Below are 25,163 nucleotides of genomic sequence, written 5' to 3'. Positions count from 1 at the left end.
AGAGGGTTAACGCCCTGGCCTGAAGCACCAGCATCCCATATGGGTGCTGGTTCTAGTTCCGGCTGCTCCTCTTCCGATCCAGCTCTCTGCTATGGCCTGGGATAGCAGTGGAGGATGGCCCAGGTCCTTGGGCCCCTGCACCCATGTGGGAGACCTGGAAGAAGCTCCTGGCTCCTGGCTTTGGATCGGCGAAGCTCTGGTTGTTGTGGCCATCTTGGGAGTGAACCAGCGGATGGAAGACCTCTTTCTGTCTCTACCTCTCTCTGTAACTCTGTCTTTCAAATAAATAAAATAAATAAGTAAGTAAGTATTGATTGTGTAATATAATTAGCAGAGCGCCCACACACTGTGCAGCATTTTTAATAAGTGGTGTATGTATGTGTGTGCACCTGTGACAGTGTGTGTGTGAGAGAGAGAGAGAGAAAGAGAGAGGCAGGCATCTAATTCTGCTGTGATGTGCTAGGCATCAGTGTTTCCTCCTACCAACGGGGAGGAGGGGGTCATAAGAGTCCAAGGTTCCTTTAACCCAACACTGCTCAGTGTGATCGTTCAGGAAGTCAGATGGGGAAATCTTCAGCCCCCAGCAGCCCTGGTGAGCCGGAGAGACGTGCTCCTTCCATAGTCACCTAAAATTGTGAACGAGTGCTTCAGTATTGTTTGTGGCCACACTATCTTTGCCTGAGCACAGGTTGGCCCGCCCTCGATCGCAGTGTCGTCTCCTGTGCCTTAGACCGGGAGGGACAGCAGACACTGCCTGTCTGGAAATGGGGCACATTTCCCGGATTGCATTTTCCTAAGAAAAACCCAGCCAAGCACCTGCAGTACTGACTTTGGTTTCTAAACAAAATGAGAACCCTCTCCCTTAGCTGTCCCCACCGGCCTGGCTCAACTGGCCATAGTGGACATGTAGGAAGCCACGCAGTGAGTGCTCCGGGATGCCGGGGAGACCTGGGGGAGAAAGAGGAGGCACCGTGGTGCCCCCCAATGCAGAGACCATGCCACGATTCAGGGAACATTTATTAGTGTTTGTAAGGTGCAGGCTGTGATACAAACAGTGGGGCGGGGGGAGGGCAGCATCTTCCTCGGGGGTCTGCTTTGCAGCCTGGGAGCTCGGTTGCTTGTGGTACTGCGCTCTGCACAGCTGAGGACGTGGGCTCAGCCACGCAGCAAGAAGTGGCATCCAGTCAGCTTCTCGGGTGTCCTCACTATTGACCATCAGAGGCTTTTGTGTCTGTTCTTTCCATGGAAACACACAACCACCTCCGCTGCTACAGCATCGCAAACTATCCAAGCCTGCCCTGGCGCTGTGTGACAGGGGCTTGAACACGCATTCCCCTGCGAGCCGCGTGGCTGGCCGCTGGCTGCGAGACTTGGAAGCTGAGGAAGGGGGCTTAACATCCTGTGTTGAACCGAGCAGGGGCCTACCCACCGCTCCAGTTAGTGAGTTCTGCTGGGTTCTTCTCCTGGTCCCCAAGCAGCACCCCTGAACTTGACACAGTTCTGAAGGTGAAAATGTGATTCACCTTGTTGTGTCCTCTAATACTCACACAGGGCTTTATTTAACGCTGAGGGTGGCCCGTTCTTGCAAATGCTGGGTCACTAGGACTTGCAGCTTACTCAGCAAGAACCTACAAAGTCTGTGATTTTCCTTGTCTTAAAGAAATGAATCCACTTTATACCCCGGGAGAGGGTGCCAGAGCAAACTAGGCAGACAAAGTCCTCGGGCACCCCAGGCCCCAGTGCAACGCCTGGCACGCGGTAGGCATTGACAGCCACTGAGCAAATGCACAAACCATGACTCGGCTCAGAGCCTCCGGATCACGACAGTATGTCTACCGCAGTGCTTCAGGTCTGTACAGTCCCAGACTGCTGTGTCATAGGTTAGCGAAGGTATGTGACTCTTCTTGGCCAACATTACCCTTGAATTTGATTCCTACAATAAAAACTATGGACCGATATAAATGCCTTAGATCTCCTCCCCACACACCATTTACTGGCCAAATCTTCATCCATGCAGCCCCACTGCATGATCTGTAACCTGCCTGCAAAGATTTGCTAAAACAAGATTGAATCCTCTCTTCCAAGTTCCAGAAACAAAAGGTTCTGAGAGTATTTTGCTGTCTAAGCAGATCGCTGCCTTTGAGCACGCTGTCCCCTTACTTGGTGTCACTTTTTCCTTCCATTTGCAAAGGGACAGTTTAGTCACTAAGGAATTCTTTTCCAGTTTGTAATGCTTCAGGTCCTTGTACAACATGAGCTAACGTTCTCATCAGCTTTCATTCACCACTATCATATCATTGCTGAAGAGAACCCATTTCCAAAGGAAACCTTGTGATAGACTGTGCAAAGCAGAAAAATCTCATTTTATAGGTCAATGTAGTCTAAGCATTAGGTAACTGAGTAGCTTATACTTCATATCCTATTATCATCATTCTCAGCGGCTGAACGCTCATCAGTGTAACTGCCTTCAAGCTATATATTTTAAAATGTGATTAAAACAGAGCCTCACAGTAAATGTAAATGGCTTATTAAAGGCCTTTCCATGGCCTCAGTATCGTATGTCAGAGATGAATGGTGTTTCTAATTTGCTAGCCACTTGGGTCAAGTTTACCTTAAGCAGGAAGCGTATTTATACAAGTAATGGTAACACAAATGGGCTCTTGGGGAAAGCTGTTTGTGAGGGTTTACCATTTTTGAAGCATGCTTTTGTATGTCTCCTGAATGGGCATTTCACAGGCCCTGGGCCAGAGCGCCTTAAAACCGAACCTAGCACATCTACGTCTTCCGTCCGTGCCTCCTGCCTGCCCAGAGAGACTCGTGGTCAGGAGGGTGATTTTAAGGGCGAGGAGAGGATCAGGGGTTTGAGCCATCTCGGAATACCACTCTTTCAACCCCTGCTCCTTGATGTGTGTTGGGGGAGGTGGCTGCAGCCCCAGCATGGGAGCCCAGTGGAAACGTAGCAACCCTACCCAGCCCCACTGAGTCAGCATCTGCACGCCGCCAGGGCTCCCAAGGAGGAGACAGCTCCTGGGTGCTGGAGCAGCCGTGCACCAGGACCCCAGAGCCTCTGCTTCCTGCTGGCTGAGCACAACCCATGGCCTCTCTGTCCTTTTCCTCCCTTGCAGAGCCGTCCTCTTTAGAGGCAGCATCCCCTCAGCCGGCATTTCCCTTCTTTCTCATCACTCCCACATGTGCTCCCAGACTGGCTGAGTTTCCCAACATCTGATGTCCTTGCTTTTATCCGGAACAATCTGTCCTAATCTCCACCTGACATCATCTCGGGGCTTCCCGCTGCTGAATGACCGTGGGAAGATCAAGGCCAGGGATTTGTCCTGCCTGCTGGTGGCCAAGCCTCCCCTCTGTCATTTACTCCACGTCCCATCTTTCTCAGTTGCCCACCAAGGTGCACTGTCCCCCTTCCAGTGCCAGTCCCCCTGTTCTTGTGTGTACTCGTGGAACACTGCTTCTCTCTGACCTGGCTTCAGTTCCTCTGCTCATATTATTGGGGTACTGCAAGATGAAAGGGAGTCATGCCAGATGTTGGGGGTCATGCCAGATGTGTGGGAGCCTCACAGGGCTGGCTTATCAGAGGGAAATGGTAGGTGTTAGTAATAACCCAGTTGGCGGGCACCTTAACCCCCTTCACTTGGCCCCACCTCTGCCCACAGCAGGTGCCCAGGGCACCCAGCTGCCCATCCCAACTCAAACCCAGACTGGCCGGCCACTTGGCCCCCTAGAAGCTATTCGATCCCTCTGTTCCAAACTGTGCTGGGGGAAAGGGCTCTGCCGAGAAGGGGACCAGGCACGTAGAAGCGCGTTGCTTACAAACTCGGGCTCTGTGGGCTGGGGTCAGTGCAGCCAAAGGTCAAGGGAACATTTTGGGGTCAACCAGATGAGGACCCCGCGAGGCTCCTCTGGAGTGGGCAGCACCCGGGACAGAGGTCTTTAGTCGGAGGAGACCGGCAGGGGGAGGAACAAGATGGCTTTCTGGCCGTAGTGAGTCCGAGGACCGCGCTTGCAGCTCCCGTTTTTCTTCAGCCCCACGAACCAGTTCTTCTCGGCGTGCTTCTTGGACGTGTAGGTGTTGTAGTGGTTCTCCTCCAGCCGTTCCAGGAACAAACACTCCTCACTGGGTGTTTGCTGCAGAGATAAAACCGAAAGATGGTTGAACTCTAAGTGAGCGTTCTCGAACAGGCTCTGTCCATCTCCTTGCAGTGTGACCTCAGGACGGCACCTGTTTCAGGGCATGGGACAGCCCAGCACAGCAGGAGCCTGCAGCACCTATTTGCTCCCTCTGTAAGCTCCCCTTCCGTCGCTGTTCCAGGGACTCCAGAATCTCCCACTGGGGAGACCCTCGTTGGCTATGAGCATGGTGAGGACAGGGCTGGACTCCTTGTCTCTATAGCGCCCTGGCACATAGGCACGACTAAGGAAAAAGACACCCGAATGGGTAAAGTCAGACCGTGGTGTGGTGGGGTGGGGTTTCTCAAGTTTAGGTCTGAGGAACAAATGAAATCCCACCAGTACTCCTTTTCATTGATGTCACCAACAATATCAGGATTTGATCTCGTTGTTTTGAGCGTCAACGCTTGTGCAAAAATTGTGCTAGGCACAAAACATATCCTGCCACTTAAACAAGTTCTTAAAAACAGGAAGTAACTTTGTTTTTTGCTATTTATAAAGAGATGCTATTTGTGGCTGGTGTTGTGGCTTGGCGGGTAAAGCTGGCATACTATATGGGCCCTGGTTCGCATCCCAGCTGCTTTGTTTCCAATCCAGTTCCCAGCTGAAAACCTGGGAAAAGCAGTAGAAGACAGCCCAAGTGCTTGGGCCCCTGCCAACCATGCAGGAGACCCGGATGGAGCTCCTGGATCCTCCTGGCTTTGTTCTGGCCTAGCTCTGACTGTTGCAGCCATCTGAGGCGTGAACCAGCAGATGGAAGATTGCTATGTGTCTCTCCCTCTCTCTCTGTAACTCTGACTTTCAAATAAATAAGTAGATATTTTTTAAAAAAGATTCTGCTTATAAAAAGAATTGGTGCTGGCCGGCACCGTGGCTCAATAGGCTAATCCTCCTCCTTGTGGCACCAGCACACCGGGTTCTAGTCCCAGTCGGGGTGCTGGATTCTGTCCCAGTTGCCCCTCTTCCAGGCCAGCTCTCTGCTATGGCCTGGGAGTGCAGTAGAGGATGGCCCAAGTCCTTGGGTCCTGCACCCCCAAGGGAGACCAGGAGAAGCACCTGGCTCCTGGCTTCGGATCAGCACGGTGTGCTGGCCGCAGCGCGCCGGCCGCGGCGACCATTGGAGGGTGAACCAACGGCAAAAGGAAGACGTTTCTCTCTGTCTCTCTCTCTCACTGTCCACTCTACCTGTCAAAAAAAAAAAAAAAAAAGAATTGGTGCTTTCTAAAAATAAAATCAGGACTTTACATAAAAAAGAATGAAGGCACTTTATAACCTACCACCAGATAGGCAACCGTTAACAGTAGTGAGTGTCCTGGCCTGCCTTTCTTTTTGTCCATACCCAGTGGATAAGGCCATCTGGATATATATTGACTTCAAAACAGTGTATCTCATCTCCTGTTATAAAAATGGCCAATCAACCTATGAAAACGTATTCAATACCAGTGGCAAGAAAAATGTAAGTTAATATATATATTTGGTATACTATACGCAGAGCTCAAAATATTTACAAATCTTAGTGTTGGTGAGAGTATGGGAAGTGTTTTGTGTACTGTTGATGAGATGAATCGGTGGAAATTTTCTGAGGGTAGTTTGGCGATACATATAAACATTTAAAGTATACATTGCCTCTTATCCAAAAACTTAATTTCTAGCAGTTTACCCTTATGATATAAAACCATATTTTTGAGGATGGTTTTTAAACATTCGATATAATGGCTACGAATCAGAAGCAACCTGTATGTCTATGGAAGGGTGATTGGTTAAGTGGATAAAGGTACATCCATACAGTGGAATCCTGAGCAGCTCTAAATGTATTAAGATGGAAAGACGGGGTGGGGGTGGGGAGCTCATGCTGTGGTATAAAAAGGTTAAGCCTCAACCTGCAGTGTCGGCTTCCCATATGGGTACCAGTTCAAGTCCCAGCTGTTTCACTTCTGACCCAGCTCCCTGTTAATGCACCTGGGGAATGAGCAGAAGATGGCCCAGGTGCTTGGGTCCCTGCGCCCATGTGGGAAACCTGGAAGAATCTCCTGGCTCCTGGCTTCAACCTGGCTCAGCACGCAGCCATTTGGGCAGCGAATCAGCAGGTGGAAGATCTCTCTCTAGTCTCCCTTTTCTCTCTCCATCTCTGTCTTTCAAATATTTAAATATTTTTTAAAAAAGATGGCAAGATAGCCACCGCCTATTAATCAAACAGCATAGTGACTTGAAAAATATCTTCCACCACTATTTGGTTTGTTTGTAATTCATCTGTTGGAAAGTGGGGAGCCCAGTCTTTGAACCCTGTTCTTGTCCAAATTCAAATATAAATGTTGAAACCCTATATCATATGTTGTCCTGCCAGGGGGACCTGTCACATCTGACTTTGCCACCTTCCAAGTTGTATGTCCCCTGTGGTCTCTGCACCCACTGCGGTTCCCATCTGTGTCGGATACCTTCGTCTCTTGGTAGCTGTGCGGTGCCACTGACCATCAGGCCTGCTGGGAGAGGCGGGCAATCCGTTAGCCTTGGTCTGCCTGGCGGGCACATAGCCTTGCAAATAACAGGTCTTGCTAGCTAGTTAGTAACTGAGCAGGTGCTTCGCTGCTAGTTAGTGTGTGTAGTTGGAGTCTGGAGGTGTTGTCATGTAATCTGTGAAGTTAGCTTTTGGTCATAAAGAACCAGGTAACAGGAAGTATCCTGCTTCTTAGTCACTTGCCGTCCGGTGGAATGACAACTGGGTGAGACATTTTGGATCATTCTGGGACAAGATGGGATATAAATATAATATTTAATTGGATAGCTTTGCTGCCCCTGGAGGAACTTGGTCCAGACATCAGTGTTTGGCACGCGGTGCTGGGGGTAGAGGGAGGGAGGCAGTTTTGGAGCTGTGTGGGTTGCCTACTCCCCTGTCGGGGCCGGGAAGGGGGGCTCACCTCGTGACACCCCTCTGTGGGCGTCAGGCCTTCGTGCTGTGACGAAGGTGGAGACGGCCACATTCTCCACCTGATGTCTCTATTACACTGGAGCTGTTGACACGCACGAAATGGCTGAGTCACAGGCTGAGTCAGCAGGACAGATCAGAGGTGCTCCTGCCCTCCACCAGGCTTCGTCAGCCTGTGCTATGCACTTGGTACAGTGCTGAGGGCTGTGAATTAACTGTTGATTCATGCCTGTTGCTTCTAGTTGTTTTCTCTTTTATATTTAGCCTGATTTTTTCTCCCCCAGTTACATGGATGAAATATATGCATCAGAAAATTTGGAAAATGCAGGAAGGCATTCACATAGTATAAAATCATGCAGTTAAATACAGTAAAATTGTGGTATATAGCCTTTCAGTTTTTTAAAATAAATGTATCTACCCCCACCAGACACAAATGTGAATCAGGATGGATTAATGCTTTAAATTTGTTAAGCGCATGAGGCAGAGCTTTGAGGTATTTTGAAATATCTCTTCATCGGGGAGGAAAATGTAAAACTTCTTAGGCATGATATGGTAAGACCATATTTTAGGTAAGTTTTGCTGCCAGCCAGGGCCAGGGTAGCAGAGGGAGGGCCTGGAGCCCAGAGGATATTGGATTCAGGCATTTTCCCTCAATATTTTCATTTAGGTAAACAAAGGTTGTAATAAACATCATGATTAATTGAAAGTGGAAGAAGCCATGGCCTGTAACCAGTAGCCTAAGACAGAGTGAGGGCGAGGTGGTGAGAAGCCGATTGTCTATCCTAGAGTTGCCGTGGGTAGAGCACCTGGGGCTGCCGGCCAGTCTCGGGGTCTCTGCATGTTGATGGTGAAGTTGCCGTCCATCACCATGCTCCATTCAGACAAGGCTCTGGGTGCACAAGCACTCACAGAGGTGGCAGAGGCACGGGGTTCAATTTCAAGTTGAGATTGAATGACCGATTGATTTTGGCAGCAGTTAGAACAACAGCCTATGAAAATGTGCGCCGTGAGCAGCAGGCGGTGCCTCTGCCCCAGCCCCTTCCTCTTTCTCAGGCCACTTGCTACTCTGACGGCTTCATCTCCCAACCCCTAGTGGGCGTTGTGAGAAGAGTGAAGTGAGCTCCCATCCAAGGGAAGCTTTGCCAGGCCTGCGATACCTGGAGATTTGTTAGATGTCAAAGGAAGCCCCAGACAAATGTCCCCGGCTGGCCACCTTTTTGTAGATATTTTCATACAAGGGAAGAAGGAGGTTTGAGTTGGGCTGTGAATTATGGTCAGAGCTTTAATTATCAGCTGTTAGGCTAGACAACAGACACCGCTGACGGGTACCAGTGGGCCTAGGCACTGGACCTAGTGATCAATGCCTGCGTCCATATCCCAGTGCCTGGGTCTGAGTCCTGACTCAGCTCCCCAGTCCAGCTTCCTGCCCATGTGCACCCTGGGGGCCGGCAGGTGACTGCCCAGGTACCTGGGTCTCCCCACCCACACTGGCTACTGCAGATACCTGGGGAGTGAGCCAGCAGATGAAGACTCCCTCCCTCCTTCCCCCTCTTCTCTCTGCTTCGCAAATATAGAAAATGAAAAACAAAACAATTTCTTCTTAAATCCAGACATAATTTCCAAATCTATAGGCGTTGGTCTCATCTCTCTCTCTCTCTCTCTCTCTCTCTCTCTCTCTCTCTCTCTCTCTTTCTCTCTCCAGTTAAATCTTGGGCAAACTGATGGCCTCTGAGTGTGTGCTTTTCTCAGAATGACCACGGCTCAGAAATCTGTGAAGCATCAACTGTGAGAGGGAAGGAGCGGGAAGTGTGGAGGGTTTTAGCTACTGAATAAGCAATCAGACCACACTTCTCAACCCAGCACATTCTTCTTTTAGGACCTACCCCGGTTCCTAGACACGAAAGTCTGATAGATGTTCTATTAAGTTATTGGGGCTTTTTCATCCTTTGAGGTGATCCTTCCAGAAGAAAAGTGTTTTTTGTTTTTTTTGTTTGTTTGTTTGTTTTTTTAGTTTTATGCATGGCACGTAAACTGTTAGGTTCTGGACTCTGCATTTTTTTTTGTAAAAATTACTGAGATTTTCTGGTAGCATGTAGTAAGTGCTCAGCAAACATTTTTGGAGCGAGTGAATGCAGTGGGATTTGGGATTCTGAATGGAGCAACTGACGAGTTACCCAAACATCAATCAATGTTTTCTCAGTGCCTATGTGATAATACAGCTGAGTATTTTCAGAGAACACCACAAGAAACCCTTCTATGTTTGTGTCTAAAATAAGGCAGGGTAGAGGGTGGGAATCCTACTGGAAAAAACAACAAACAGAGACTAATTGATGCTTCACAGTCTGCATCACTCAACGTAACAAGATTTCTGGAAACCGCAAACCTTGGCCGCGTCTGGAAGCGTGTCAGCCTCATACTCACCGAGCCGTATAAAAGGCCGTCGGTGTCCATGGCCAAGTACTGGCCGGTCTCCGTACTCTTTATATACACCTCCCCCACGCTTTCCGCACTCAGCTGAAGCTGAACTGGAAGAGAAACAAGACGAGCAAGAGTAAATCAGCACTACGCGTGCGCCGATGGAGCTGGCAGCGGGGACCGCTGGCCGTGGAAAATTCTGCTCATTCACTTCCAGCGGCCTCAAGGATGAGCCTCTAATTAATCAAAACACAGAAATACAGCTCCTTTTTCTTTGCCCTCCAAAGCAAGCTCCCTGAGAGGAATTACATTCTAGAAGTAAGGAGGAGAGACACGGGATGGCGCCCGCTCGCCTCCCGGTCCACCCCGCTTGTCACTGAATAACCCCCGGTCAGCGCCATGGTGCCTGGCTTCTCTCTCCTCTCCGTCCCCGGGAGGGAAACAGTCACAGGAAGCAATGGCATCTTTCTTGGGGTGCCACCACTCCAGCATGTTGGTGCACTGTTGGGTAGGCAGCTGGTTGTTAGCAACCTGCCATGGAGGCCAGTGCCTGGCTACAGCCAGGTCTCCCATGCATGGGAGCGACTCTTGTTGGTTGTGTTTTTTATCTAAGATAATTCTTTTCCCAGGATGTCAGGATTGGTTGCCAAGTATGAAGCCCAAGGGTGTCCCCCACAGTTAAGTTCAGTCAACCTGCAACCTCCGTGGCAACCTAGCGAGGGTACAGGCAGAGGGGAAAGGCAGTTTCTGACCGGGGAGAATGAAGCCATGAGCTGGAAATGCAGTGATGAGAACCACGGTTCTCAGCTGGGCACAGGGTGTTGCCACGGGGGACATTTAGCAGTACCGGGGTTGTCACAGCTTTGGGGGTCGTGGGCTACTGGCATCTGGCAGGTGGAAGTCAGGGAGGCAACACTGTAGGATGCACAGGGAGGCCCCTCTCCCCTCAACAGAGCACAATTCAGCCCCGGATCTGTAGTGCCCGGATGTAGAAAGTCCCGGCAGAGTCTGTGATACTCTGAGTCGCTCTCTGCCCATGTGCAGTGATGGATCCCCTCCAGGCGACCCGACTGGTGCTGGATACATAACAGGAGTCCAGTGCCCTTGTGGTAATCATGCATTTGTTCACCTGTCCAGGGTGGGAGGAGCTTTGATGGCCCAAATTTGGGAACGGGAATGAATTCTGGAGTCTTCTGGGAAACCGGTGACCACTCAGTAGATTTCTAGAGGCACACAGGGACTTCTCCAGAAGCCCAGGGGTGAGCGAGGCTGGAATGTCAGGCTTTGGTAGTCAGATGTAGTCCCCTTTGTGGCTTTTTTTTTTTTTTGTCTTCATTTTTATTCAATTTCTTTGAGTAGGAAATACACTTATACTGAGCGGTATCTCAGGAGACAGTGAATAGCCCCCTCCCACGTCTCCTATCTTCTGGCTATGCGACTGATGGAGCTGACAAGCAGCCCAGACAAGACCCTGGCCCCTGGCGTAGTCCTGCTCCCCGGGAGAAGCAGAAACAGGCGACCCCTGCTGATACATGCCTACGTGGCCAAGCACGCGTCAGCCTCTCACCTTCGCTTGCCCTGATACAAGCTGATGTACTGCACTCATGGTTCTGCAGTTCGGCAGTGACGACTGAGCACAGCTCTTCATGCGTCCGTGCTGAAGAGCTCACTTCCTTCCCTTGCCGGGTGAAGCGTGTTCTGTTCTTTGGCTGCACCACAGTCCCTGTTCGTACACCTGTGTTTTCTCCCTCCCCTGTTCTCTGATCCATCCCTATGGAGATCCAGAGCTACAGCCTCGTGACTGAAGATGCAATTCTCTTGTCCTTGGAAGTCTCTGCTATGCAAACTCAGGACTTCCTCAATGAATTCACAGGAGGAGAACTGGAAGCCGCTCATCTGCTTTCCCCTGGGTCCTCCTCTCTTTGGTTAGCTCTGTGGGTGAGGTCATGACACAGCGGGCCTAAGCGCCTCTGCCGGGATCTGAGCCCTGTTCATTCCAGCCTCACATCCCAGCATTTGCTCACTTGGTCACTCGCACCCACCAGTTCCACACCTTCACTACCCTAACTGCGTTCCCACCCCAGCGTCCTCGCACGTGCTGTGCCTTCTGTCTGGCACCTGATTCGTCTAGACTGTTAGCAGGTTGCTGCTTCTCCTCCTCAGAGAGGCCTTCCCCAAGTTCTCTGTGCAGTGGGTCCTTTCGCCCCCACACCACCACCCCTGTCCGTGCCATCCCAGTCCCTACATCATTCTCTTTCCCAGCCCCTTGTTTGTTCCTTTCCTGGCAGTGTGTGTGAGATTATCTTACTGAGTAAAGATTTTCCTGTTTATTTCTGCCTCCCCAGTAGAATGCACAGTCGGAGAGGAAAGGTGGGACCTTGCTTGTGCTGCGCCTGCTGGGTCCCCGGCCCCTTGCCCTGGGGACTGTCACTACGTGTTTGTCAGATGGAAGCACACAGGGCATGGCCAACATAATGTGTGGACCGAATGATGTTAGGCTAACTTTGGTAGAGATGATTCTGCTGGCTTGTCGTCAGTCGTGCATGTTGAATGTGTTTCTGATGATGCTCTGTGGTCTGAGGAAGGGGCCCAGCTGGGGTCTGTGCTGTGCCCCCAACTAGCTGGGTGACCCTGGGAAGGCTACTCAACCTCTTTCCGCCATCTTTTCCTCATCAGTCAAATGAGGTGTTTGGGTTCAGTCTCTCCAAAGATCTTTCCAGACCTAACCCTCTGTGACGCATCCAGAAACGTTTACTAGCAATGTGACACACCATTGGATATTATTTGGCCATAAACAGGAACAAAGCACGTGTTACCACACGCGTGAGTCCTGAAGACACAGTGCTAAGTGAGAAAGAGCCAGTCACTAAGGGACATGCATGTTGATCCCACACAAATGGAACGTCTGAGTAGGAATAGGCCAACCCACAAATGGGTGGCAGCCAGGACCTGCGTGGGGTGGGGGTCGCAGAGGAGAACATTCTGGTTCAACTGGGAAGTGCTTCTTTTTGAAAATGTTGTAAAATGAATTGTTGGGGTTTTTGTACAACTCTATACAGGGAAAACCACAGCAGTCTACACGTAGTGAGTGCATTGTACGTGAGTTATGTCTCAATAAAGGTGGGGTGTTTTTCACGACTTGTGTTTTCCCTGGACTTCATGGTTTCCGAGAACTGCCACATGTGTTTTTTCTATCCATTTCTCAGCATAATCCTGTGCTCAGAGAGCCCCAAGGAAAAGGACAACCATTTGTTGAGCACCCCCAGTGAGCCGGGTACTGTGCTGCTTTCTGTCTGGGTCTCAGTAGTGGGACATTAAAGCTGAGGGCTCCTGGGTGGGTCCGCCACGTTCTGCCTTGGCTGCTGTCAGCCGAGTGGTCGCTGGGCAAATGCTGCACCTCTGTTTCCTTCTCTCTCACGAGGTGAAGGACTAACTCGGGGGAGAGCACATTTTACTCAAGGTTGTGCTTAAAAGAAGGGGAAAATCCTGACCAGCACACACCCTTGAGTGTTCCAAGTATTCTGCCTTTTCCTCTCTTTCACACAACCTTTTGTGTGGATGCATTGCTGCAGTCCAGCCACACTGCCCTGCTGGGACCAGACAAGTACATGGTGGTAGCTGGCCTCCCGGGATCCTGTCATTAGCCATGGAGCACTGTGAGGCAGTCACCCAGGACTTCCTCCCACCTGCCATCCCCACTTGTATACGTAGGTATCTAATCAGACACCTGGGAGGTGCTGCAGAAATTCCAAAGAGCAGGTTCTTTCAGGTACCGAGAGAAGATTCTAGAAGGGTTTTCGGTTCCTGGTTTGCATCTGTTCTGCCTCTGCCTTGCCCTGGGGCTGAGTTGGGTTGGCCAGGCCCTTGGGGAAGGCCCATGGTGGCCGTGGACAGGCCTCACCGAGGCACATCAGAGCCGGAGGCCTGCCCCACACGTGACCTCAGTCCACAGCCAGGGTTGCTGCTGTGCTGAGAGTTCGTCTCAGGAGTTTCCTCTGTAAATATTATTTCTCCAGGATGTCCAAGTTTCAGAGCTCATTTTCACTGGATTTCTTTCTGGCTAAGTTTCCTGAACATATATCGTTGTGCAGCAAACAGGGCTGGCCGGAAGCAGCGACACCCAGCCTGAGCCGCCGGCTGGTGTGGCCAGCTCTCCAGGGGCCCTCCCGCCAGCAGAGGAAGAACACGGTGCATGAAGGCCTGAGGAAGGGCCGCAGAGGGGGCGGGGCGCGCAGAGCCCCAGGTGTACACACGCCTGTCTGATGCATGCTGGGAGGTGTGCTGCTGCCGACTGCCCCCTGCACTCAGGGCCTCCACACTGCGCACGAGACACATGGATAAAGCTCGGAAAGGGAAAATCAAAGAGCACCGGGAACTCCACTTGCTTCTGAGCTAATAAGGAAAACTCCACTTGTTTGGAGCTAAAAACAAGGTGCAAAAACCTCAGGAAAAACTACACACACACACACACACAGACACACACAGACACAGACACACATACAGACACACAGAGACACAGACACACACACACAAGCACACACACAGACACACATACACACAGAGACACAGACACACACACAGACACACATACACACAGAGACACAGACACACACACACAGACACACAGAGACACAGACACACACAGACACAGACACACACACACACTTTTTATCCCTCTGAAGGAAAAGCAGAAAGCAACAGCACTGCACAGTCGGATCCCCCTGTGATGCCGGCGATGCTGGGCGGGGCAGTGAGCATGGCTCCCAGGCTGCCCTGCGGTCACACGGGAGCTGCTGACACCACGCAGGGTGCCGGGTGTGGGCGGGGGCGTGCTGCAGGGCACGTGTGTTAAATCCTTTTTCAACCCACGATATTTTCAATTTACACTGGGTTTCTTGGGCCATAACCCCATGGTATATCAAGCAGCATCTATACATATCCCTTCGCAAGCTATGTTTGTATTTTTTAAAAAAATTTTCAGGGCTGGTGCCGTGGCTCACTAGGCTAATCCTCCGCCTGCTGTGCCGGCACCCCGGGTTCTAGTCCCCACTGGGGCGCCGGATTCTGTCCCGGTTGCTCCTCTTCCTGTCCAGCTGTGTGTGTGTGTCTGTGTCTCTGTGTGTATGTCTCTGTGTGTGTATCTGTGTGTGTGAGAGAGAGAGAGAGAGCGCACAGATGGGAACTCTCTCCTCCAATAAATAATTTTTTTTAAAATGAGCTAAGTTCCCAGGTCCTGCTTTTCCCGCAGTTTTGAGATGAGGATGGCAATTTCTGATCGAAAGCAACTTTCCAAAGAGTGGCCTAGGGGCCGGCGCTGCGGCGTAGCGGGTAAAGCCGCCGCCTGTGACAACACATCCCATATGGGCACCTGTTGGAGTCCCAGCTGCTCCGCTGCGATCCAGCTCCCTGCTAATGGCCTGGGAAAGCAGCGGAAGATGGCCCAGGTGCATGGGGCGCTACACCTGTGTGGGAGACCTGGATGAAGCTCCTGGCTCCTTGCTTTAGACTCACCTAGCTCCAGCTGCTGTGGCCATCCGGGGAGTAAACCAGCAGATAGAAGATCTCTCTCTCTCTGTCTGTCTCTGTCTCTCTCTCTCTCTCTAGCTCTGCCTTTCAAATAAATAAATAAATCTTTTTAAAAAATGGTCTAGAGATAGATAGACATTTCTTAGAGAATCCAAATTAATAAATCCAAATTAATGTAAACATGTACTCTGAGAGGCTGGCAGTGTGTGCTTGGTGGACTTGTGACCGGAAATGTCTGGGTCAGGACGCAGAGTGCTGCTCCCTTCTTAGGCGTGCATGAGGGGGCGCTGGCTGGGAATGCTCTGTGGAACCAAATAGACATCACGTGACGTGAGCTGTCTGTGTGCCCTTTGTGGACCACGCTTCCACTTTGTGCCTCAGGCGTTACTTAGATCTCTTCACAGGGAGCAGGCGTTGTGGTGCAGCAGGTTAAGCTACTGGTTGGGAGCTCGGCATCCTCGTATCAGAGTGCCCGTGAGTCCCAACTGCTCATGGTTTCTGCTCGTGTGCCTGGGAGGCAGCAGGTGATGGCCCAAGTCTTTGGATCCCTGCCATCCACATAGGAGACTTGGATGGAGTCCCAGGCTCCCGGCTTCGGCCTCACCCCTTCCTGTGGGCATTTGCGGAGTGAGCCAGCGGATGGAAGATGGATGTCTCTCTGTCCCCCTCTCTCATTTTGCCTTTGAAATAAACACATCTTTTTAAAAAATAAATCCCTTCAAGGGTTTCTGTGTATTTAGGGACCCCACATAGAGGAGGGCAGAGCCTGTCTCCTGGTGGCCATGCCAGTCCCCATGCGGGTCTTCCCACCTGTCTGAGGGCCTGCAAGTCAGTCGGTATGTCTTGTGTTCTCCTCTGTACCCCAAAGATTCTTTAGATCTTAGCTTGTTCCTGGTAGGGCAGATGGTCCCTTATTTTCAAGAATAGAAAGAAGGAAAGGGGGTTATAAGGCTACCACTGCCAAGGAAGGTAAGCTTTGGGGCACTGTAGCTTGTTTTTGAGCCCTAAGCCATCCCTGCACCTTCCTCCCAGGAAGTTTTTTTGCTTTTGGAAAGGCGCGCACACACACACACAGATCGTCTATCCACTGGCTCACTCCCAAGTGTCCACGGTAGCCGGGGCTGGGCCAGGCCAAAGCCAGGAGCCTGGAACTCCAGCCGGTACTCCCACTTGGATGGCAGGGACCCAAGTAGTTGAGCCATCATTCATCGCCTCCCAGGGTACACATTCACAGGAAGCTTGGAGCTGGGGCTTGCCGAGGCACTCTGCTCCCCGACGCAGGGCTCCTGAGCAAGGTCTTCCCTGTGTGGCCAGCGCCCACCCTGCCCGAGGGACTCTGGACGCTGAGACTCCAGCTGGTGCCTCGGGCCCGGAAACTACCAGGCCCGGCGTCTGCACCAGTCGTGGCCTCGAATCCTGCTTCCCACCTCTGCTCTCCAAAGAGAGGCCAAAAGAGATTACGTGCCTGGTTTATTCTGGGCTGGAGACTTCCCGTCCTTTGCTGTGTTTATCCAAAGTGAGGTCAGCCTCGTTCAGAACTCACTGAGGTTGTTTTATGTCACTGGCATTTATAATTAAAACGGAGCCACAGCCGAGCTCCGTGAAACGTTAGAGAAAGACAGAGAGGGTGGGGCAGGGGATGAAATTTGAGGGGAAAAATTCTAGTGCTTTAGAACACATCCAAGGGGCCTTCAAGTGGTTCGTGGAAAGTGTGCATTAGGAAAAGCTGTGCCTGGATTTCAAAACGACATTGCGTGGAAATCAGCGTCTCTGTTCATTCCATTTCCCTCACACTTTCTGAAGTACCCTTATGGGGTGTGCACATGTGTATGTGTGTGCACACCTATGTGTGCATGTGTGTGCCACACGCATGTATGACAAAGATTCTTCATAGGAGTTGTCAAGGCTTCTGTTCCTTATGGGTGCCTGGGAAATATGAAGTAGTCCAGAGTCTGATGTGGATACCAGGGATCTAAATTAATCTAGAAACTTCCCCAGGTGAGATCAGAGAAGAGAAGGCGGGTGGGCAGCAGGAGCGGGGAGTGCTTCACCTCCCACCCTGTGGGGAGCCCAGCCCTTCGCCTCCCGCCAACTCCCTGCCCACCGCGGGCCTTTGAAAAGCCGTGTGCTCAGGCTGATGGTGGTGAGCAGAGGCCTGACCCTCTGGGGCTGCACCGCCCAAGTCTGGCCTCCCCGAAGCCAGCAGGGCGATTCCTGGGAAGGGCTGCGGGCCCTGGAGAGGGGCCTGCGGAGCTGGAATCTTCCGACCGGCAAACTCTGCGGTGCCTGTAGGATGTGGATGCGTCCATAAATATTTGATTGGCGCTCGCTCTGCCCCAGAACATTTCCATCTGCGTGCTGAGTGGTGCCGGGAATCCTGCGTACTGGGACTACGGGTCTGGGAGGCTCGTGAGTGTGTGTTCTTCAGTTACTATTCTGGTTTCCAGTCCCATGGAGGCATACGGCCCACCCCCCCACTGCAGAGAGGAATCTCCCGCAGACTGAGCAGAACAAGCAGGGAGTTAGCTGGGGCAGGGCTTGCGCGGCTGCTGCCTGGGCCGCTGGGTGCGTGTGCCTGTGTCCCAGCCCTCCGGTGCTCCTGTCCACACAGTCGCAAGGAAGCCAGGGTGAGGCGTCGCCTTTGGTTCTCTGAGCAAGCGTGGTGTTCATTTAATGTAACGGATGCAAGATCAGATGGTTAGACAAGGGAGGCAGGTGTGCTGTAGGGCTGGGGGAGCTGATGGTGACAGATGCCATGTGCCTGGCAGTGTGCTAACATCTTGGTAAACATTGTCACATCTCATGTTCCTGCTGTTCCTACAACATGGGTGCCGTTGTCATGCTTATTCTTAACACAAGGAGACGAGTGCGGGCTTCAGGCACCGTGGTTAAGTTGACAGTTGCATCTCATATTGGAGGGTCTGGGTTCGAGTGCTGGCTTGGCTTTCCATTCCACATTCCTTCTGTTGTGCACCCTGGGAGGCAGCAGGTGATGGTCCGGGCCAGCCATGTGGGAGAGCTGGATGGAGTTCTCAGCTCCTAGCTTCCGCCTGACCCATCCCTGGATGTTGCCCGCGTTTGGAGAGTGAGCCGGTGGATGGAAAGCTCTCTCTTTTTGTCTCTCTCTTTGCCTTTCAAACAAACAACAGCACAAATGAATATGTTTTAATGAGGAGACTGGGGCAGGTGCCGGAGAAGGAAGTGCGCAGTGTCCGGTTTGGGAGCACTCATGCCCCGGTTGGCATCACTGTTCTCATCTCAGAGCTTCAGAAGCTCACAGGGTTGTGGTCAGGCTGAGATGAAAGCGTCTGGCACCGCACCTGGCACCTGCCAGTGATCAGCCACTTACTGAATATATTGTTGAGTTTGAATGGAGCTGCCACCAGTGCCATCGGCCACTTGCTGGATCAGTGTCTACTTACACCCAGGGGCAGGTAGTGCGCTAGGCACAGGAGACAGCAGTGCTGGGCAAGGAGACGAGGTCCTTGCCCTGAGGGGGTGCCCTGGGAGAGAACCCCATTATGTCATCACATGGATGCCCACCGCAGGAGACTCCAGGCACAGCTGCACAGTTGTCCAGGCACTGCCCATGCTCTCTGTGTCTGAAATGGAGACAACTGTCATCCCCTGCACCTGTGCCGCCTTCAGGACCCTGCTTCTCAGGGTGACACCATGCAGCCGTCTCTCAGAGCCTCAGCCCAAGGAGGGAACGTGAACCTTCTTACAGGCGGCACCCTACTGGTACCAGAATCTACAGCTCTGCCCCTGTGGCAGTGTCCGGGTGCCCACAGCCTGGACTGATCACCGTCTGCCACTGTGATTTGAGGCCTGGTGGAGGGACCAGCTCAGACCATCTCTGTCCAGGCAGAAAGACTGGCCAGTGGGGACCCTGCACCCAGCTCTGGATCTGCATGGGCCACACACGAGCATCCTAACCAGGATTCTCCTAGGGGTAGGAAGAAGACACATTTTGAAAACTTCCCAGCTCTGCCCAGGGAAGATCACGTGGCTGGAGACAAAGAGAAGCTGGCACTGTTGTTCCTTGTGCCTTGCTGAGCTCCCAGGCGTGCAGTGCTGTCTGCGGGATGCATGTAGATCTTTTACAGTATTTGGTTTTTAGGTGTGACTCTCCATCTGCCATTTGCCGCCAGTCCCCAGCCATGCTCCGACTGATCATCAAGAAATAGGAACACCCCCTTGTCACACTGAGTCTGTCACAGTTACCCAGGGAGTATCTCGTTCATCCGTGTCCGGGGCTCAGGCGGTAATTGTTGGATTTCCTGAGGCCTGCAGCAGTACTGCCACTGGACAGAAGAGGGCGACAGAGCCCCATCTAGGGCCGTGCCCAGGAGGCCTCTCAATTCAGCTCCTGCTGTCTTTGAGCTTCCTAAGCACACAGGGCAGTGATGTTATTCCCACCCCACAGAAGAGGAAACAGGCTCAAGAGATGAAAAGATTCCCCCAGGCTTAGATGGTTGGGACCCGGCAGATGTGGACATTTCTGGGCAGGAGGGGATGCTGGGAGGAGCCTCCGGGCTTGGGCACTTGACACCGCTTCTGCAGAGCCCCTTATGCAGAGAGGGGAAGAAGCAGCAGGCACACTGTGAGCCCCAGCTTCGGACTCCACGCGCCCCGACTCTGTGAAGTGCGGGAATGCCAGCTTCTCCTGGCGTTGGCGGGCCCGGAGTTCCGCCGTCCGCGCCCGCTCGCTCTGATTTCAGCCTTCCACGGCCCCAGTCCTTGGTCAGCACATCAATCAGTGACACTACTCTGAGTGTTGGCAGAGACGCCGCAAACAAAGCCTTGACCGTCCCTGAAGGAGCTTTCTAGAAGAAGGGCGGGCAGAAGATCCTCAATGGCATCCTGTGTGTCCACGTGCTGGCCTCAGTATGTGGCCTCTCGGTGGTGACAGCAGCGACGTCAGCCAGGTGGGATGAGCTGTTCCTCTGGGCCACGCCCTTGGCCAGAAATCCCCGCAGTAGCATCTCATTTAATCCTCTCTAGAAAGCCGTGAGCCCAGTGATACTGCTGCTCTGTGAGTGAGAAAATCCAGGCCGGGAAGCTTCCAGCGTTTGCCCACGTTCACTCAGCCAAGCAGCGAGCCCGAGCAGGATGCAGCGCCTGCACACCTCCACCCGCCCCCCATGGCAATGCTGCACTGCATTCCCGGGGCTCCTGGAGTGTCAGGGTTACTCGGCCTGACCCCCAGCAGGCCTCGGGATTGCCCCAGTGTTAAATACCCAGAGACCGGTCCCGAGTGCTGACGGTGGAATGGCAGCCATGAAATCCTGCACCACGTGTGCAGGACTCCAGCCTTGCAGCCTGCCGTGACCTCGGAATTCAGTTTCCCAAAAGAGCCAGCTGAACCCCGAAGAGCACATCACGAAGCTTTTCTTTCCTCCGGGGCTCTGAGGACCAGAGAGCCTGAGGACCAGAGGCTTCCTGGAAACACTTAAAATCCAGAGACTTGAGCGCATGCCCCCCTTACGTTGTTGGGGCGGCTGCAGGTCACATGACTTCTGCACCCCACCTAACACGGCGCACCACAATGCGCATCTGCTTATTTGCAGCAAACCTCCCTTTTGTGTGTGTTTAGCAGGGACCTCTTTCCAGAACCTCAGGCATTCAGCAGGCCCGTTGGAAGATGAGACATTCAGACAAAGCCCCAAACCCAGACCCCTGCAGCTGCCAGCCCGGCCACAGCCTCTCCTGCGCCTCACCGCGGTGCCAAGGAGGGGCTGGTGCTCCCTGGTATCCATCCCGGTTGCCTGTGCTTGTACGGGTACAGTGGGCATCGCTGGAGTGGTCTTTTGTGTTGAAAGCCTGCAGCCGTTGGTGCACGGTGCATGTATAATTAAGAGGCTCTGGTCTATACACCTTCCGCCTAAGGCAGCACTTAGCGTTCCACGTGAAGCCAGTCCCGCGGGAGCTGCCTGCTGCCTCTGCTCAGCCGGATCCCACCCACACTTTCCTTCTCCTGATTTGCAGCGCGGTTGACTCTTGAGGTGCTGAGTCTCTAAGCAGCCAGCAGCTCTGGCTTTTGGCTTCTCTACAACATCCAGTGCCCTCATGGTACCCAGGATCCAGACACCCGATTTTCAGCATCCACACCCACCCTGGAAGTCCCCAGGTGCAAGGAAGAGAGCTGTGTCTTTCAATGTCAAGAGGATACTTCCCTCCCAAGCCTGACCTTCCCTCACTGGTGTTGCCCGGGAGCTGGCCGCCAGCGCAGCCTGGGCGAGGCGCTCTGCCTCCGGCTCCTGTTGCTGCTGCTCTCCTGTTTCCACGGGGTCTGGAGAATGACTTACTCCTCCCGGGGACCGCAGCTACATCTGCTGCATGCATGCAGAGGGAGGGCTGCCTGGCTTCCGACGTGCAAGGCTACATGTACACTGGGTCCAGTGAACTGGACATCAAGCCCGCGGCTTGGTGTGGGATTTTACTGCCCCCTGCCTGTCAGGAAGCAGCTCGGGGGAGGGGGGCAGCTACAGCAACCTGGGGAAACGCACAGCGGCTGGGCGCCGGCAGCCAGCTGCGTTAGGTCAGCAGAGTCCTTTTCCAAATTTGAAATTGGACGCCCTTAGGTGAGCGGTAGCGTCCCAAACCCAGCCTTGACACATTTATGCCACCACCACCTCTGTGTGTGTCCTGCCCGAACAGGACCTAGAGGTCCTCCTGTCCCTGACCAAGGAGGACCCCAGGCAGGGGAGCAGGTGCAACTGAGCCGGGCACTTACTGTGCTGGTCGCTCCTGTCCCTTGTGCCGTCCACAGTGCCGTCCGGCAGGATCCTCAGGAAGTGGCCCCCGTTGCTGCAGTAGAGGAGTTTGGGCAACTTGTAGTTCCCTGCAGGCAGGTTGAACTTCTCGGTCAGTGCTGTGAAGGTGGTGACCTCCCCCTCAGCCATGGCGGCGGGGCGCTCGGCACTGTAAGAAAGGAGAAGATCTGTGCGCTGATCCTCCAGCACAGGCACGCGGTGCGCGGCAGGGCGGCAGCGGCCGCTGGGCTGGGGGCAAGCAGACTGCCCAGGTGTTGCCAGGGAGGAGGCCGCCGGCGGCGGGGCTATGATGGGCCCTGGCGAGGGAGGGGTTTTCAGGGGCACTTCTCTCTTCCCAATTGGATGCAGCTTTGGACCCAGCTGTGCGTTTTTTAGAACTTCAAATTTAATCATTTGGCTGAAAGGGGGGGAAAAATCATGTTTTGGTCCCTCCTTCTGGTCCACACACATCCTCAAATTAAACACTGCAGTTGCACTAAAATAACACCCCAGGTCTGGCTAAAACCCACAAAGAGCGGAGGGGCCGGGCCGAGGCCCTGCCATCCACCCTCACACTGCCGGGGCTGGGTGTGCACGGCCCGGGTGCAGCGGGCAGCGCGGGCGGCCTGGCCACCTGGGGGCCTGTGAGCAAAGGCAGAGGAGGCCCCACGGGGACACAAGAGGGCCGGCAAGATGTTTGTATGCAAAGGAAACTTTCTGGGTTTGCTGGAAGGAAGAGGGCGTGAGGGTGGATGCAGTGGGACTTTAAAAGGACGGACGCTGTGCCAAGGGAATGCTCTGAGGCCAAGCAGCCTGCAGGCTGCGCCTGGTGGCTGCGCGCTTCTCAGCTTTCCCACGTCCTCCTGCTGTGGGGGGAAGGCAGGTCTGTCCCTGCACATGGGCCTTCGTCATCGCAATTACTTACCCATAGTAGACATACTTCAAACATAGAAACCACCGAATTCTCTATTATAAGCCTCTAACCTTGTATGCACCCACTATATACAAATTTACAGTATTTATATAAAATGTATCCATTACATCCCTGCGGATTAAAAAACAAAGCTAATGAGTGACAGAATTTTAAAGCACATCCTTGCCCGCTAGTGGTTACAAAGAATGTCAAGCAGAGAGACCAAATAGAGACCGGGAGAGCGACGTGGAAGCATCACCTTGGAAATGCAGGTGCTGATTGTCCGTAATTCCCTAGCGGTCTTGTGACTGCAGCCGTGAGCGTCATCAGGCAACGTGTTCTGGGCACCAAGTCAACTCACGCTCACTTCCCCATAACGCTTTGAGGCGGACACTACTGCTCATTTCTCAGGAAAGGAAAACGCAGCTTAGGCATGCCGAGTGGCTTGCTCCAGGTCAGCAGCTGGAAGGTGGCGGAACCGAGCCTCCGGGGGCCTCTGTGAACACAAGGCCCCCACTTGCCGTTCCTCACGTGGAAGAGTTAAGTGCCTTCACATGCCCTGCAATGTTTTTACCAGGAGTGGGGTTTTGACCCATTGCTCGGCACGGACATCTGCCCCCATTAACTTGCCATTGATTCAGTTATTCAGGTCCACTGGCAACCTCTCCTTTGGCCCCATGCCAGTCTCCCAGCAGGAGAAGCTCACCCAGAGAAACCTACCCAGCCGGCACTGGGAGCCTCGTGGCAGACAACCCGGTCTCCCTGCATTCATCCATCCCTTAACAGCCTTGGGGAGCTGCTCTCGCTGAAAGCAATTCCATCATGAATCAAGGCGCCGCGTAAGACCACTCATGCTGATGACTGGGAATTAGGGTCCGTGTTGGAAGCCTCCATTCATTCTCCCTGTCCTGGCATTGTAATGTTTTGGGTGCATTTTTTCCCCATCTGCAGCCACCAGGGACCCCGTCACTGGCCCTAGTTTCAGGTACTGATTGAGGTTCCTCCAAGGACCCCCCAGAGAGAATTTCACAGACACCTTCCCAAATATTCTCTCCACGTTCTTATCCAGTGAAACTCGGTCCACTTCTTTTCACAGAACACAGTAACAGACAGAAAATGACTCTCGTTTGTGTCAGTTTCACTGTAAGGACAAGATTCGACCGGGCACAGCACATTGCATCTCCCTCCCAGTCCTTGCCGCCTCTCCCAAACCCTTCTCTTTCTTCATTGGGCTTTCACAGCTCTCTGCCCACCGCCATCTCTCTTGTTGTCTCTCCCTGTGTCTCTCCCCAGCCACTTGATCTCACTCTCACTCCTTTCAGGACCCCTTTCTGATTTAGAGCAAACCAGCCCTCCCATCACCTTTCTACTGGCACATAACCATTCTCAACTACGAGATGATGCTCTGTTCCTTCCGGTTATCTTTTTCTCGTGTGCTTCCTAAGTTATGTACTTACATCAGTACAGGAGCCAGTAATGCTGGTGGTTGCCATTGAACCGTACAGCTAGTCATTTGCACTGTCAGTCTTTGATGGGCAAAATTTTGTCTCTTGTGGTCTCCAGGACTTCTCCCATGGAGGTCCCCGTTCTCTCCAATCCCCGATTGTGGGAGGATAGCCCTCCTGCTAGATCCAGCCCTCACCAGGAGTCTCCCTTGAGTTGTTCTGAAAGTGATGGGCATGAATCTGGCTCCATCCGCTTGCATTCTTGCTTCCCTTCTACTGAGACAAAGAGGAACAGATGCACGCAAGCCCACCTGAGGCTGCAGGTGCCAGGTCTGGCTGAGGATCCTACAGACGCTCACACCCACACGTGTGTGCTAGTCTCACAGCCTCGACTTCATCCCTGCAGAGCTCTCACGGACAAAATGACCTCGGCCAGGGCCTAGCAGGTCCTCCGAGGTCCCCTCCCTCCTGATCACAGTGCAACCCGTGGTTACACAAGGTTGCAACCTTGCAGTCTCTCTGTTCCCGTGAGTGAGATGGGCAGTCCTGGAGTGGCTGCTCTGACTCTGGATGGCTCTCTAAGCTGTCCAGCTCGGATCGTATCTGAAGGACACATGTCGACTCCTGACAAGCAGTCTGGACTCAGCATGGAGTCAGGAGACCATGACAGCTGGATTTATGAATCAGCTGAAACATCCAAAAAATGAAATTGCTTTTTGTTGCTGAAGGAATCCCTGGGAGCCTCCAAAGCCTTGTTGTTAACGTTATTTACAGTTTGCCTATAGCTTGAGCAGTGGTTGGTCGCTGAACACTGACTGCATGGCTCCCTGACAACCCATTCGTTGTTCAAGGAGAAGAATCAAGGAAGTGTGTGACATAGAAAAACTATGAGGCAGCCACCTTAGGAGGCCTTTGGGGATTTACACAGATTGCTGTAATAAATGAATCCATTAACTCAGGGAAATCAGGCATTAAGCATAATGGAAATTTATGAGCTCTGCTTC

At 52.7% G+C, this 25,163-nt stretch overlaps 1 protein-coding gene across 1 annotated transcript in view; it reads right to left on the bottom strand.

Moving 5' to 3' along the window:
- Positions 1–2,021: 2,021 nt before the first annotated feature.
- FGF1 (fibroblast growth factor 1) overlaps positions 2,022–25,163 on the bottom strand; it is a 95,231-nt gene continuing 72,089 nt past the window's right edge. Inside the window, exons 3-5 of the mRNA XM_062188920.1 lie at positions 21,783–21,970; positions 9,527–9,630; positions 2,022–4,140 (exon numbers count right to left, since the gene is read on the bottom strand). Coding sequence (XP_062044904.1) covers positions 3,946–4,140; positions 9,527–9,630; positions 21,783–21,951 — 468 coding nt within the window. The 5' untranslated portion in view covers positions 21,952–21,970 and the 3' untranslated portion in view covers positions 2,022–3,945. The remainder of the gene's footprint in view (positions 4,141–9,526; positions 9,631–21,782; positions 21,971–25,163) is intronic.

This window comes from Lepus europaeus, chromosome 4, assembly GCF_033115175.1.
Source record: "Lepus europaeus isolate LE1 chromosome 4, mLepTim1.pri, whole genome shotgun sequence".
Taxonomy (NCBI): domain Eukaryota; kingdom Metazoa; phylum Chordata; class Mammalia; order Lagomorpha; family Leporidae; genus Lepus; species Lepus europaeus.
The sequence above is the reverse complement of the archived record's forward strand: the minus strand, read 5'-3'. Positions and strand labels throughout refer to the sequence as shown.